This window comes from Quercus suber, unplaced genomic scaffold (genome assembly GCF_002906115.3).
Source record: "Quercus suber isolate HL8 unplaced genomic scaffold, Cork oak 2.0 scaffold_1, whole genome shotgun sequence".
In the NCBI taxonomy this organism is placed as follows: Eukaryota; Viridiplantae; Streptophyta; class Magnoliopsida; order Fagales; family Fagaceae; genus Quercus; species Quercus suber.
In genome coordinates this window covers 1,535,312-1,551,559 of record NW_027069468.1, presented here as the reverse complement: position 1 = coordinate 1,551,559, position 16,248 = coordinate 1,535,312, and the positions used below count along the sequence as shown (strand labels likewise).

The 16,248-nt window shown below is 33.1% G+C and overlaps 2 protein-coding genes across 2 annotated transcripts; both read right to left on the bottom strand.

The window, feature by feature from the left end:
- Nucleotides 1-398: 398 nt before the first annotated feature.
- LOC112038355 (cationic peroxidase 1-like) lies at nucleotides 399-2,773 on the bottom strand. The gene is made up of 3 exons (XM_024071162.1): nucleotides 2,706-2,773; nucleotides 2,259-2,329; nucleotides 399-772 (listed from the first exon to the last, which is right to left on the bottom strand). Exons 1-3 carry the CDS (start codon nucleotides 2,771-2,773, stop codon nucleotides 399-401), a joined length of 513 nt encoding a protein of 170 aa, XP_023926930.1.
- Nucleotides 2,774-6,135: 3,362 nt separating this feature from the next.
- Nucleotides 6,136-12,501, bottom strand: LOC112038361 (E3 ubiquitin-protein ligase SINAT2). The gene is made up of 4 exons (XM_024071169.2): nucleotides 12,365-12,501; nucleotides 10,251-10,564; nucleotides 8,309-8,695; nucleotides 6,136-6,738 (listed from the first exon to the last, which is right to left on the bottom strand). The coding sequence occupies exons 2-4, from the start codon at nucleotides 10,458-10,460 to the stop codon at nucleotides 6,418-6,420; spliced, it is 918 nt and encodes a 305-aa protein (XP_023926937.1). The 5' UTR covers nucleotides 10,461-10,564; nucleotides 12,365-12,501; the 3' UTR covers nucleotides 6,136-6,417.
- Nucleotides 12,502-16,248: the final 3,747 nt, after the last annotated feature.

Sequence of the window (16,248 nt, the reverse complement as noted above, 5' to 3'; positions counted from 1 at the left end):
GTGGTTGTTTGTGTCAATAATTAATATAGAGCCAATAAGTTGAGTTTAGTCATTTATTTTAAAATATTTTTATAAAAACAATCACAAATATATAATATTAACTGCATAAAAATAAAAATTTAGACAAACTTAACAAAATAAAATAATCATAGCTACCTATATTGGCTATAAATACTCATAATGAACTATCATGTAAGAATTCAAAATTTGAAAACTTGTAGAAGGAAATTGTAAAAATTCATGTTTTTTTTTTTTTTTTTGTTTATAACTTGACATATTCAAATTTTTTTTATTAAATTTCTTTTAATTTAAATTTCTTAATGACCCTCCTAAACAAAATTCATAGAGCCGCCACTGCCACAAATGGTAGATGTGTGCGCCTCAAATTAGTTGACTTTCTAGCAATTTTTCCTAATTTGACCGCTTATGCCTGTGAGTGGGCTAAGGTTCCCCATCTTCACCATTGCGTTTGCAAAGTCTGTTAGAAAGCTTGCCGAGTTAGAGCTACAAGCACCAACTTGGAAATCTGTGGAGCCTCCATTAAAGAGTAGTTGATCTGAGTGCAAGAGACCCTTTTTGCTCAGCAAATTCTTGTAGTAAGCATTGTCAAAGTATGTTGGAGTAGTGACATCTAGAAGGGCAAGATTGTCATCACCACCAATGCTTGGACAGTTTGGTTTCAATGAAGTTGCATATGAGGGATCTATATTGGCATCATGGTAAATCCTATGTCGAATAACTCTGCACTTTGCTTCGCCTATTGTGTGAGATCCTGAAAAAGTTTTATAAAAACTAGTCACTAACCTGTACAATGCACATAAAAACTTTGGATAAATGTATAATGTATCATGTATAAGATTCAAAACTGAAATTATTAAAGCGTAATGAAAATATTTGATCACACAACAAAGAAATATAAGAGAAAGATGTAGCTACCGTCAAAAGACTAATCCATGACTATATAGTTGACAAATTCAGTTACAACAAAAACTAAACCCAAAAATTCAAATGTTAAAACTTTCAAAAAGCCAAAAAAATTAAAGAATCTGAATATTCCAAGCCTAAAAATTATTGAAACAAAACATAATATATATATATATGTGTGTGTGTGTGTGTGTGTGTGTGTGTGTGTGTGTGTGTGTGATTACACAACAAAGAAATATAGAGAAAGATGAGTTATTTTCAAAAGAACAATTTGTGGATATAGTTGTTGAAATCTGTAAGACAATTTCAGAATTTGAAAAAAAAAAAAAAAAAGTGAGAAATCAAAGAATCAGATGTTAAATAAAAAAAAAAAAAAAAAAAAAAAAAGAAGCAACGTCCAAGAAAAAAAAAAAATAGAGAGATAAAGAAAGAAAGGAATAGGACATGGCCATTTTTGTCTATTAAGCAACCTCATTTTCTCCCTTTAGTTTTCTCTCCATTTTAAGGAGAAAACTTTTTGGTGAATTCAAGGAGAAACACTCAGATCTCACCATTTATTTTCCTTTCTCCCCACCCAACCAAACATACTTAAAAAAGTTATCCTTCCGATTTTCTCTCCAAAATTATCATGTTAAAATAACTTTTTGTCATAAAGTTAGAAAAATTCAAGAAAAAAATTGCAAAGTTAGTGATTATTTAAGTATTTGATTGGTTAAGTAAGCACATAATGAATTATTTTATATATGAATGAGTGTGGTTGTATGTGTCAATAATTAATATACATTCAATGAGTTGAGTTTAGTCATTTAGTTTAAAATATTTTTATAAAAACAATGACAAATATATAATAATAACTACATAAAAATAAAATTTAGATAAACTTAACCTAATAAAATAGTCATGGCTACCCACATTAATAAGAAATACCCATAATGAACTATTGTATAACAATGCAAAATTTGAAAACTTGTAGAAGGAAATTGTAAAAAGTTTTTTTTTTTTTTTTTTGGTAGATAACTCGATATATTTAAGTTCTCTTTTTATTAAAATTTTTTAATTTAAATTTCTTAATGACCCCCCTAAACAAAATTCTTAGAGCCACCACTGCTTCCATCCATCCTATGGACGAGGATAGTCAACATTAAAAGAGCTTCCTTAATGACCCCCCCAAACAAAATTCTTAGAGCCGCCACTGTTTCCATCCATCCTATGGACGAGGATAGTCAACATTAAAAGAGCTTCCCATAAATGACACGGGTAGCAGCTCACTTGACAAACAAGTAAAAACGTAATAGACTAATCAGTGGGCAGAAGAACATTAAATCCTATAATACCCCAGCACTTATTCCCAACAGATACAAGACCATTAAGGTCAACATTCATCCTCATAATGAGGGGCAAAGACCTATAAAAAGGCACAAAGAACCAGAACAAAGGTACACAACTCTTGTGCAACATATGCACTACAATTATCTAGCCAAATAGCAATTCCTCTCTACAGTTAAGCTCTGATCTTACTAACTAACTCGTCGGAGGCCCTTTGGCACACTCCACACCAGTGTGCTCCAAGAACCTTATCCTTTTTTACAAGATCTCACAGCCGCTGTGTTGACATTGTCCATCCAGATAGACAAAGAGTTCAACTGAGGAGGAAATTAGGAATATGATGCATGAGGTATAATTAGGTGATCGAGCTTGCTATGTTCTAGTGGAACCCATGGGCTAATCAAAAAGCCCAAATAACAATGTTCCATAGAGCGTGAGCGGTGATAATTGCATACTTGATCCATTTTTTCTCATTTTGTCCAACTCCAGATATGAATGCAGACAAAATGGTCTTGTGAGTCATGTGAGTTGAAATAGGTCACCAGCATCCTACATTCCTACATATAAACCATCAAACAGTCCTTTACATTATTTTTACAATTGCTCTAATAATAAAAAGCGCGTTCTTAGTGGGGATCATTATTGACTTACTCCTGTTATTTACTTTCAGCTATTATTTGGCAATTAGGTCCAACACAAGAAGCCAAACACTTCGACGTCAATGGGTGTTTTTCAATTTTTTATCTAATACTTTCCTAGAAAATGTTTGGTGATGAGTGATGACTAACCTATATCCGTGTTATTTCAATCTGCCCAAACCGTTGGATGCACTCCACTCCATCCAACCCCACTTCGCACGTATATCATATGATTCATATATGATATCAATTTTCAAGCAGGTTGGACAAGTTCAACTTTTAAAGCAAAGGGTTGGGTTGGTTGACGGATCAAGTTTTTTTTTTTTAAATTGTTGAGGCCTGACCCGACCCTCCACATACATACATAAATACATACATATATATTTATCGCACGTCAGATTAAATTTTGTAAATTTTTTTTTTTTTTGGTTAACACCATGATTTGCAAATATTAATAAGAAAAATGAATGTTACTTTCCTAACAAATTCGTAAGCATACTTAGTGATGTGATATGGAACTCATAACTTTTTTTATACCCTTTAGGGTTAAAACTATGATTGTCCACGGGTCGGGTTTGTGCCCAACTCGAAACCATCCTGACAACTTTGGGTGACAGGAAAGCTGACCCATCGCCAACTGTTGGAAACCATGGGTTGAGTAAGTTTCGGTCGAAATTGATGGAGCAGCAACAACAACCCGATCTTGTTGAGAACTGCCCAAATCTCGACGGATCTCGTCTAGAACTAGTCGGATCTCAATGAATCTTGACAAATTTCGTCGAGATCTCACTTAATCTGCGTCTGAGAAAGAGGGGGAGAGAGATGAATGGCAAGCTTCAGAGGGGAGGTCGGTCAGTCGAGTAAGTTGGAGTAAGTTTTTCATGCGAAGACCTGCCAACCGACCCGCCAATTTTGGTTTTTGAAAGTGGAAATCCACTGCCAATGTCGGGTCAGGTGGTTTTCAGTCTAAGACAAACAGTTTGGGCGGGTGGGTCAAGTGGCAGGTCAGGATGGACAACCCTAGTTAAAACATATGCACTTTAATCTATGTAAAAGTGGGCTACTTCCTACAAATTCCTTTAATGCTTTAAATGATTTAGAGGGAATACACCTTAAATTTATCCACAAATAGTAAAATATATTTTAAAGTTTAGTATAAAACACATCGGCCTAACAAACAAGTTCCATGTTTTCAAAAAAAAAAATATTTCTATGTTTGAAATGCCCAAAACCAGAGCAAAATAAAGAAGCAAATGGAGAAAGGTTTCCTCACAAAGATTTCTAAAATTTGGCCTTCATTTCCATGTTTCTACATTCTATCTTACCCGCTTATTTTGAATGTTCACATTCAATATATTTTTTTCCCGGCCTCTTTAGTTTCTCTATAGATCTCCAGTTCAAAGAATTGGCTGATGAGTTCCAAGAACCTACGTACTTCTACAAGATCACAACCCGACTAAAGAAATTGACTAGAAGCCGATTTTACAGATAAAGAACTTTGACATCATAATTGATGGGCAAGAGGTTTGTGCACAGTTAACAATAGTAGTGAAGTGAGGTAGAGCAGGATTCATTTACGGTTATAAAATTAAAATGTTATGTATTTATCAATAACCCAGTGCTGTTGAGCAACCATGTACCTCTATTTCTTAACAAGGTTGTTTTTTATTTTTAAGTATTACTGCTTAAAGGTTTGATCCCAAATTATCTTTTTGCTTGTGTGTGTGTGTGTGTGTGTTTTCGGTACGAAGAAAGATATTGTTCATTCAATTGCATTTATTAATGCTTCAAAGATTTTTTTTTTTTTTTTTTTTTCTATGGAATGCTTCAAAGATTTTAAATTCACAGCAAAGTTATTTTACGAGTTGAAAGTATAAGACATTGTAGCTACCAACTATCCTTGAGTTTCTTCTCAGTATACCACGTTCACGTTTATGTAGTACAATCCTATATAAACTGTATTATCATTTGATTTTATGGGTATTATCATTTGATTTTTTTTTAACACAGCTTAGCTGAAGCAATATACTAAGGTTATTCTATATAACAAATTACAATATACTAGCCTCGTTACATGCGCAAAGTGCATGTAATGAGGCTTTCTTTTGTTTTGGGGGGGGGGGGGGTTTGGGTTAGTGTCATAATTTTTTCATTTATCCCAATTTAAGATTTACATATTTGTCTATCATATTATGCATTTATAACTATTAATACGGTCAGGAGTGTGATGAGGCTAGCTCCCAAAGTAAACACCCAAATAAATTAACACCAAATAGTATTGAATTTGTTAATGTTTTTAAGCCAGCCTCATCACATTCCTGGCCATATTAGTAGTTCTAGTATGCGTTTGGGGTGAGCTGAATTTTTTACATTATCTCCACTTTCAACTTATTTTGGCTATTATTCATGGGTCTCACTACATTTTTAGAATTATTAATGAATTCTACTGTACTATTCAGCTAACTTTTACCTTTATCTACAGTACTTTCAGGAAAAAGTTTTTAGTTTCAGTTAAATAAGTTATTTCTAAACGAACACTAAATGCATAATATTATGATGAACAAACGTATAAACCTCAAATTGGGATAAATGAAAAATTATAACATTAAACCACCCCCCCCCCCCCCCCCCCAAAAAAAAAAAGGACCCTCATCATGCAAAGATGGACCTTCAAATTTCCTAATCACAGAGACGCAAAGGTCACGTCATACTCAACGAGCACTTCCCAATCTTTTCAATTCCTCATCAAATCAAGTGTTGACATTAACTAAACACATACCTGCATAATTCTTTCTCCCAATTTCAGCATCCACACGTTTTAGTTTTTCAGTTTTCTCGTTAATGATATGATTAATATTGAAGAAATTAACTCGCCAAAAGATACTAGGAGACTAAAATCTCATCCATTTAACTATTAAAATAAACGGTAAGAGAAAGTACTGATTGTCTGACATTTAGCGATCCTGGAGTGATGTATAAGTAGTGGCAGTAGAGTTAACAAATGATAGAACAATAACTGCTGTGCCATTTGCCAAGAGAGAAGGATGGTGGATGTTGATAGGTTCAAGTAGCTTGGTTCCGATACATTGAACTAGTTGAGATGATAACGAGTGTTCACTTTTGACCACATGTTAACAACGCAACAAGTTCAATACACTGGAGGTACTAGATCCAAACTAAGTCCAAATCATAGTCCACAACTAAAGATTTAAATTTAGTGAACACAATATTAACAGGAGAAGAACAATAAGATGTAAAACACATGCATTGTATAGTACCAAATGAATCTTTTTAGCTCCACAATTTGACCAATTAATGTTTCCAGCTTGTACACTAAGTTTCAAAGGAGTCTCTCCAGTGCAGGGCAGCAGACATACGACCCCAATTACAGAGGCATCGATTTCAGAGGCATCGTGTAAACATAAAGAGAAGCCTAATCGTAGTAACTAAAGTTTCACTCATTGCCACAAGAAGCAACCCCATAAAATTACTGTACAATCGCCATAATAATCACCACCCATCCATTTTGTTATTCTTCTTTCCATATTCGGCCAGTAACCCTCAACTTCAGCTCTTCCCTTTCTGCACCAGAAAAGTAGAGAGCCAAATTCCTCTGAATAATGAGGCCATCTTGACTGTCACGTACTTTCTTATGACTATCACGGATGCTCCTTGGAATTCCTTGCCATATGAGCTTACGACCATTTGCACCAACTTCCAAACTATAGCTAAATTTCTTTGCCTCATTCTCGTCACCCATGAATCTTAGGAAGGCCATGTAGACTGGTGCCATACCAAGCTGGAAAGCCTCAAAATGCAAGCAGAATTGTCTTCCAAAACAATTAAAAACCTGCACAAAGGTCAATTAAAACATTGCATAGGGAGTGCAATAAATTTTCATAACACAGAGAGACAGCAAATTATAAATTGCCTCTTTGTTGTTGGGAATAACTACTACTTCCTTGTCCTTCAGAAACGGTCATCAAACCTTGTTGTTTTAAGTAAAAATGAAATTGTCAAATTTTCAATCCAACTTGATCAATTCCCCATGTGACACGCACGTATCATATGAAGCACCAAATTTAGCCCTCAGAACAGGCAGGATCAAAGCTAACCTGTTATGAAACAAAGTTGTTCTATGGCCTCCCCATGAAGCTTTAAGGCCCATTGAGGATATTGAGGGCTAAATTTCACATATTAAAATGGAAAATATGAAGATTTCATTTTACTCCAAAGCATAAGGAGCATTTATCCATAGTTATGGTTTCCCAAAAGCTAATTCCCCTACTCCCAAGGAGAACATTTATAATTTACCCCCAATAAAATGTAATAAAGAGCTGAATCTAAGGAGAAATTCACTCTTCATGCCACTAAATGCTACAATGCAATTTGGTTAAAATGACAAGGACAAAGAATTACTTCAGAAATATGAGATATGTTCTTCAAAATGTCTGCACTAAGAGTCCGTTTGGGAACAACTTATTTAGCTGAAATTGAAAACTTTTTGCTGAAAATACTGTAAATAAAGGTAAAACCTAGCTGAAATAGTATAATGAGACCCATAAATAATACCAAAAAGTGCAGTGAGACCCATGAATAGTAGCAAAAATAAACTAAATAGTAAAATAAGCTATTTTTATAATCTGTTCCCAAACGCAACCTAAAGCTCATGAAACCACTAAAGCAAATTATTACCAGTTTCCAACATCAAAGGAACTAGGAATCGTTTTTATAATTTCATTTAAACACATTTTAAGTTAAGATCAAGTCAAATAATCACTATCTTCAATAATGCATGCTTAGAATGCCTAAATCATTTTTTGCTTGATTAATTAAACATGCATCCAATGGATTTTGAATCCACAACCTTATACTCCACCTGATGGCTTAGAATGACCAAATATTGCTATCATCAATAACATTTATCCACAGTTAGTGATACCAAAATATAGTAAACAAAAACAAGAAATATGGGATAAGTTGAGGGAATGAAAAAAAAGGTATTGGAAGACCAAAAATAACATTAGCAGAAGTAATACAAAAGGACATGTAAATTAAGAAAATAACAAAGAGTATGACTTAAAAAAAAAAAAATAGAACGGAGAAAAAAAATATATGAGTTCAACCCTAACTAATTTATTGAGGATCCATAGCCAACCCCAACAGTTTGGGATTAAGGCTTTATTTTGTTGTAAGAAATATGAGATAAGATAGGATCATATCATTTCCCCCAACAATAAAAAAATAAAAATCTTGCAAAACTAAATTATTTAGAGAACCATACAGCTCAGAACCCAGGCCATCTCCCTCATCTGCCAATAAAACACAGACAAGAAGAGAGATGGAAATGGATGGTCCAGAGAAATTACACAAGTCAATATAGCTAATTAGATTATAAAATCAGAGCAAAAAATACTTACAGTTAACATCCATGTAGCATTTTCAACTTCATGTGGATTTGATTTAACATAACGATGGTTGAAGGTACAGCCATCATGCATGTCAACCTTGTGATCATCCTTGAGATGTGCAACAAGAGTTGGGATATCACCCGTAACAGAGCACTCAGATCCGGCATAAGGGCAATTGTATGGACGGAATCGACAATGTTGCTCATGCTTAAGCTTGCTGTAGTATGGGAAGATATCATTACAACCCAAACTCTGGTATGTACATGGGAGTTCCAATGATTCAGCAACTTTCTCCAAAGCCAAACACCTTATATTTCCAAGATCATAGCGGCATGTTGGGCAACAGTTGAGCACTCTAATCTTGCAGTTTGAACACAGTGTGTGGCCATTTGGGCACTACAAATTAAGAATTCAGATAAAAAGGAGAGTTTAGAAAACCTACAGAGTACATGTGCATGTGTGTCAAAAAAGAATAATTTCAAATGTTTAGAGAAAATGGACAAGACTCTTTGTTCCCAGTTTCAATAGGTTAAAATGACATTCAAACTTGGTTTATCAAAGAAAGGTGTCACAATTTATTGAATAGTCAATTAGTTTTTTTTGTTTGATATCTACAAAAATGCTAATAAAAAGAAAGTGTCACATTCATACCTTGTAATGTAATTTTGGAAAGATTAGTCAAGAGACATTTGAATGACAAAAATGCTAATCTTCCAAAATCACATTAAAAGATTAAATCACTTGCACCAAAGAGATACTCTACTACAATCACAAAATAAAGCAGTTTTTTTGCACTTTATAATTTATTCCAAATCCAACCCCCAGCCATACAGCAACCAAGCTTCCAAAACCTCTCTCATGCATAAGCTATTCAGCTACCTTAAAAAATGGTCTCCAAATCTAACCACCTGATAATACATTCATAAGCCAAAAGGGCCTTATACACTAACCTTCCTTCTGCAAGGTGTATCACACATCTACAATGTAGAAATTTATTTGGAACAATTAAAATTATAATACTAACAAAGTGTAGAAAGACTCATTGATTAATGCATAGATGCTGTTAATGAAACTAAAAACACATGCATAGTTGCTGTGACACCCCTAAACTTCAATTCCTATAAGCAAGAGCCCACTAATTCCGTATGCAATGAGAACATTAAGGCAAGACTCCTTGTAGGCTAAGCTATTTCTATAATGCAATTATAACAAAATTAAATGTAACTATTAGAATTGTGTGGTTAAATAATTAAATTTACCATATCCTAATAGCTTAAGCTTTTGGAACAATCAGTAATTTAACATATTATTAGAGCAATAGGTCCTAAGTTTGATTCTTGTCTCCTCCACCTACCTCCCATTTAAATCCCAAGCATTGGGCTTCACATATTAATAGGTAGTTTGAGCCCACGCATAAGGGGGAGTGTTAGAATTGTGTGGTTAAATGATTAAATTTATCATATCCCAATAGATTAAACTTTTGGGATAATCAGTAATTTAACAGTGACATTTTTTTAAGCGAGACCCCCAAAAAAAGAGGAAAAAAGAAACTACCATTATGATTCAACCCAGAAGAGTGTCTTTCGCAACAATTTAATTTTCCTTTTACTCTTTTCAACTGAAACAATCGTACATTTTGTGTATATTTGATAATGTTTGGAAAGTTACTGGTATATAGTAATTGGTTTGCAGAAGCATTTCAAGCTTCAATAAAACCTTAAAAGTGGAGTAGAAAACAGAGTTCTACTAATCTCATATATATTGGAGAGTCATCAGAAAAACAATCTTTCGAACTATATAAGTCCAAAAGATCTTCCATGCATAACTGTATAGTACTTGAAGGGGTCAAACCAAATGTACATCAGACAGATCCACTGAAAAATGAGCCCTACTTTCTGAAACAAATCAAAGATAAGATCAGGAATACAACATAAGGGAATTAAAATCATACCTGGTGAATTGGAGGGTACATCAAACATGTGCAGACAGGGCACTCAAGCAGTTCGTGCACACCATTAGTCGAATAAATCCCTTGTTTTCCACCTGAGCCAGTTGTAGCTCTAGTAGGTGTACTATTATTATCCAGCTTTGCCATTGCTATGTCATAATCAGTAGAATAAGACTCAAGGACTTCTTTGCAAGCACTGCCACCAGGAGCCATTGCTGATCCAAATCCAATTATATTTTCTAGGTCAATGACTAAGACTCAGAAGTGTGACTGACTCCCCATTTATTTCTCTTCCAAGCAACTATGTCCCTGTTGTTCTGTCAGAAATATAAAGACATCAATGGGAAAGAACATTACTTATATATTATAGCAGAATATGCATTTAAACTTTCACATAAGAACCAAATAAGAAATATATACATAGCAATGGGATGCACTTAAGGCATACAAGATGGAGACAATATGTAACTTCATTTTCAACTAAGACCACTGTAAGGATATTTAATGGACTTGGGGCAGTGTCATCGATGCAACCTATTATTGCTTTCAGTATAAACATAACTTGGACCAGATAAGTTGGAACAGTTTTTTTTTTTTTTTTGATAAATAAGTTGGAACAGATACCTGATCAACTGATTGGAAACTCACAACCCACAAAAAAATACCCTACGTGTATGCTTAAAACCCAGCTATCCTATTTAATTCACATTTCAAAGGTGCTATTCTTACTTTTGATAGGAGACAATAACTCCACCAACTAGATAGATACAACTTATTATTCCAGACACTTAATGAAGAATTAGTGGACCTCTATCTACTAGAGTGTATCATACTCCAATACCCAACACATAAAATTAGTCACTTATCCTAACAACTTAAGATAGTAAGGCAACATTCAGAAGTTAATCTATTGTTTTGCTTCATACAACCCCAGTAGGTCAATTATACTCTGCAGTACAACAATGTCAACGAAAATCCTCCCCATGAAAAAACATTTAAAGTAGACAGGATATAAGAAGCAGCGCTTAGCAACAGATATAAGTTTACAACTTCACCGTTCCACCATAACACTTATAGGGAATTGCACATTTATACTAATACCAACCAATGCCTTTAGCAAACTTTTAACGAGAACAAGAAGAGGAAAGAACACAGATGAAGGTTGTTTATAACAGATGAAATTTCCCAAATGAAGAGTGTTTCAGATTTAGAAATTTGTACAAAATGTAAACAATAATGAGAAAAGCAAACACATATAATCCAAAACTAAAAAATTTCACACAATTCCTCCACCATACCTCATTTAACCAAATCTCCTACAAATTTAGCAAAACACAAACAAACTCAAAGTGGGTTTTGAAAAAAGAGCCATATCCATATGCATAAACTATCAAGCAGTCAAAAATCTATGCTCGAATCAATGAAACAAGACAAATCTCATTTCACAATTCCAACAAATTTAGCATGTTCAACCAAGTGCCAAACTGAATTTTTCCAAAAACTATCATTCTCCAGTTTAAATCAAGAAGCTAAACAGTCAAGATAAGAATCCAGAACAGTCGCCCATCTCAAAATATCAATCAAAGAAACATCTTTTTATAAAATTTAAAGCTCGATGTTCCATAAACTACCTTTCCCACTTAGAACAACCATCGAAGAATAAAAGTAAGGTATAAGAACCAAAAAAAAAAAAAACCACACAAACCCCAGCCAATTCCAACCAGATGCAAAACTGGGTCTTGCCAAAATTTACCTTTCCCACTTAAAAACAAATCAACAATGCAATCAAATCTAGCAACAGAACAAAGACCAAATCAAAACTCAATCAAACTAAATCCAAAACCCATTACCAATCAAAGGAAAAAAAAAAAAAACAAACACAAAACAAAGCACAATCCAAAAGGGTAAAAAAAAAAAAAAAAACATATACCCATTAAAGATTTCCAAGCCAAATGTCTCTGCACACCATGAGATTAAAACCATAAACTATATGGGTTTTGCTCAGAATCACGAAAAAGACAACAAAAATTTTGAAACCAAAAGGCAAAATAGATATAAATATTTATTCAAAAAAAAATTTTTTAAAAAAAAATTGTGTCACGAGGTCCGGAACTTACGCGAATTACCCGGATATAGAAATCGTTGAAGAAGATGGTATCTTGTTTTTATCGGTGATGACCATTAATGGGTCTTTGTTGTTGTTGTCTGTCTCTATGTCTGTTTTCTACAAATCACAATTTGCGAAAATGTGATTTTTATATAATTTGCTTTTTACGACAAAAGGTTTTTCTTTTTTAAATTTTAATTTTTTTTAAAAAAAGAAAGAGAGAAAGTAATATATTTTCGTCTTTTGTGGAATACTCTAATATAAATTAAATATTAAGTTAGACCGTGGACCAGTGACTCTTACCGCACGCAACGTTTGAAATTTTAGGATTCTTTTTTGTTTCTTTTCTTTTTGTTTCTTTTCTTTATTGAGACCGTTGACGTTTTTAATTTCTTTTCTAGAATGAATAATAATAATAATGATCCAGCTCTTCTTCATACATGGACAACTCGCTGTGATTTTCAGCCACGTTTCATTTATTACATTGTTTACATTTGCATTATTGTACCGCACTGTGAGATTTCAACCAATGAGAATTCCCTCCTCCATTTAAGTTTTGATTGATTATTTTGGTGTATTTCATATTTAACATTAAATTTTACAAATTCAAAGTTGCATAGATTGCTGGGTTCAGAAAGTACCCTCCACCCCTAACTATCATAAAAAAAAAAAAATAAAAAAAAAAAAAAAATTAAACCATGAAATAGATATAACTTGAAATAAAGATCATCCAAGTTTTTTTTTTTTTTCCCTCAAAAAAAAAAACTTGAATTAACTAAAATCCTGTGTTGGCTTGTGTTTTTTTGGGCCTGTTTGTTAGTGCTCTTTAAACAAATGTTTTTGTTATTTAACACAATACATATTTTCACAACACTTTTACATCTACACGTATTTTTACAATATTTAAACAACGTTATTAAGACAACATTACTACATAGACCCTTAAAAACTTAAGAAACGTTGTTTTAAGAATGAAAAAAAAAATGAAAAAGAACAAGGGAAAGCCATGAGGATTCAAATTGAAATGCTTTTACACTTACCCGTATTTTTACAATACTTGAACAATGTTACTAAAGAAACGTTACTATGCGGACCCTTAAAAACTTGAGAAAAGTGTTTTTAAGAATGAAAAAGAACAAGGAAAGCCATGAGGATTCAAATTGGAATGCTTTTATTTATAATATCTCATTGACTTTCATGCAATTGAAATTATTGTTATTAGTCTTTGAAAAATGTATATAATTTCTTAATTTCTCACTTGTTGGGTTTAGAGCTGACAAATTCCATCATGATGTAACTGTTAAATATGTCTGGAATAAGTTAATACAAGTTACATTATGTTCAAGAGCTATATTCAAGAAGCAACTCAAGAAAATCAATATGTATAGAGCTCAACTGCTCTTTAATCAATCGAGGCTCAATCGTTCAAAAATTGAGCCTAATGTGTCTTAATTCCTGAAGTTAACTTTGCCGACTTTATTGACTTAACATATATAAGGCAATGTTATTACTTGACTTCTTTTTTTCTTTTTTCTTTTTTTCTTTTTTTTTGAGAATTCTAAGTATTTTAACGCGCACACACACAATGGAAGAGGGATAAATTTTTTAAAAAAACTATAAGTGGTGTAGATCTAAAAGGGCCTAACTCTTGGATATACAGCACAAACTTTAAACCTTTATAACTTATGTTTCAATGTGGGATTAACCCACTATTTTTTCTTTTGAAAATACTAAGTATTTTAACACTGTGGGGACGCAAGCCCAGATATATATTGGGCCATCCGAGAAGGCACAATAGTCCAAAAATAAATCAATAGCAAGAAAGACATAATACTTTGAACTTCACGAGTAAACTATGATTGTAGGAACTAGGAAAAGTTGTCGAAGAAGGAATATCCTTTCGACTAAACACAACGAAGATCAAGATGTGCCTTCTGTCATCCAGGGTGATGTTCCAAAAGGTTCTATTGATAAAGACATGCATTATGAACGTACAGAAAGAATGAGAGCTAGGAAATATCCAAGGAAAAGCTGCTGCCACCACATTGAATGCTCTGCAACTAACTTTATGGCCTAATTTATGTGGAGAAGACCTCTGAATAGTGCTGCCTTAGCTACCTCAACTCACAGAAGGCCAAAGAGGATGTCTAGTGGGACAAGCACTCAAGTAGTAGCCTGAATGATCAACAAATGAAGGGCCAAGATCATTCAAGGGATATATATAATGTAAGAAACCCCTGAGGAAAGGGGGATCGAAAAAGAGGAGGAGAACGAGAAACACTGTGGGAATCAAGAACTGAATTGTAATCCAACTTGAGAGAAATATATAAAAACTGATCTCCTTAGACTTTGTTGAGGACGATTTTCTTTAGTTTAAATCAGTCTATTTTCTTTTTCTTGTCATCTAAATTCATTTTACTTGTCTTCCCATTCATTAAGATCCAGTTTTTCAACTTACTCTCTACAAATTCATTGTATTTGACTTTTTAAACTTAAGTCATTTATCCTTTGGGCTTGAGATTCAAATTGCGTCGTTACAAACACACACACACACAAGGGGAGAGAGGAGAAGGTTTTTAAAGAAACAAATTGCGTCGTTACAAACACACACACACACACAAGGGGAGAGAGGAGAAGGTTTTTAAAGAAACTAACAGTGGAGAGGCACTTTGCCGTGAACATTAATGAATATCATCCAAGCCTATTTTCATAAATCCCATTGGTACATATTGAGAGATATTCAATACAATTTTAGTGTAACAAAGTGAACAAGTTGAAATCAGAGAAGCCCAATCATTACTGTACTCAATCAAATCTTTAGGAGGTTTTTGGAGTGGACCAAAGGTTCCAATCGTGAATTGTGGATGCATCATCCATGAATAGTTTAAATATTTTAAAATTGCAGAATGTTTCTACAAAAAATCCATCCATCGGGTAGAATTTAGGATTAAATGTTTTAGTCTAAGTTGTGAACTTCTCTTGTTATGGTGGATTGCTTATTTGAGGTACATGACGCCTATAGATTCATTGTAGCTTTTCTCATGTGAACATTTTCCTTGAGCTCTTCTCTTCACCACCATATCACTTATTTTTAGCATATCGTTGTTATTGCTTTACAATCAGTGACTAACTGTGTTTAATGTTTTAATTGTTACAACCTAATTAACAATTGACAATTGTTAATTAGGTAAATAAACAATTGACATAGTTGGACTTTTAAGTAAATAATCCATTGCGAAATATAGTTGGGGCCTAGACAATATCCTTTTCATGACTCTTTTTTTTTTTTAGAAGAAGAGAAGAAAATAAGTGACGGAAGCTTGTCTCTTCAAATCATGGTTTTTAGACCCGGATTGTTCAAAGAACCGAAAAATGGAGAGGTTCAAGATTTTTAAAGTCGAATCATGATGATGTCATAATTAATTAAAATACAAATAAAGGTATATTAAATTTATAAATATTAGCATAATTGACTAAAAATAATTGAAACAAAATTTATAATAAAATTTCATGATATTAAAAGGTTAATAGAAAATAGTAGAACACAAATAAGCATGAAAAAAAAAATTATATAATAGTCCATCAAGTCTAAATCATTTTCATTAAATAAAAAATAACTTTTATTATTTTAGTTAATTCCATGTAAATGCAATATTCTTAAATTGCAAGTAAATTTATCAAAGAAAACAAATTTAGATATAATTAATAAATTGAGAGAGAGGTAATAAAATTAAGATGAAAAATTATAAATCACATAAGTTTATGACAAATATAATAATACTTCATATTTGTTCACAAGGAACTTATGCAGTGCATTGGTCATAGCACTGGAGGTCTCAGGTTCCACATCTCACAGCTCCTTATTCTCTATTTTTAAATTTAAGTCAAATCTTT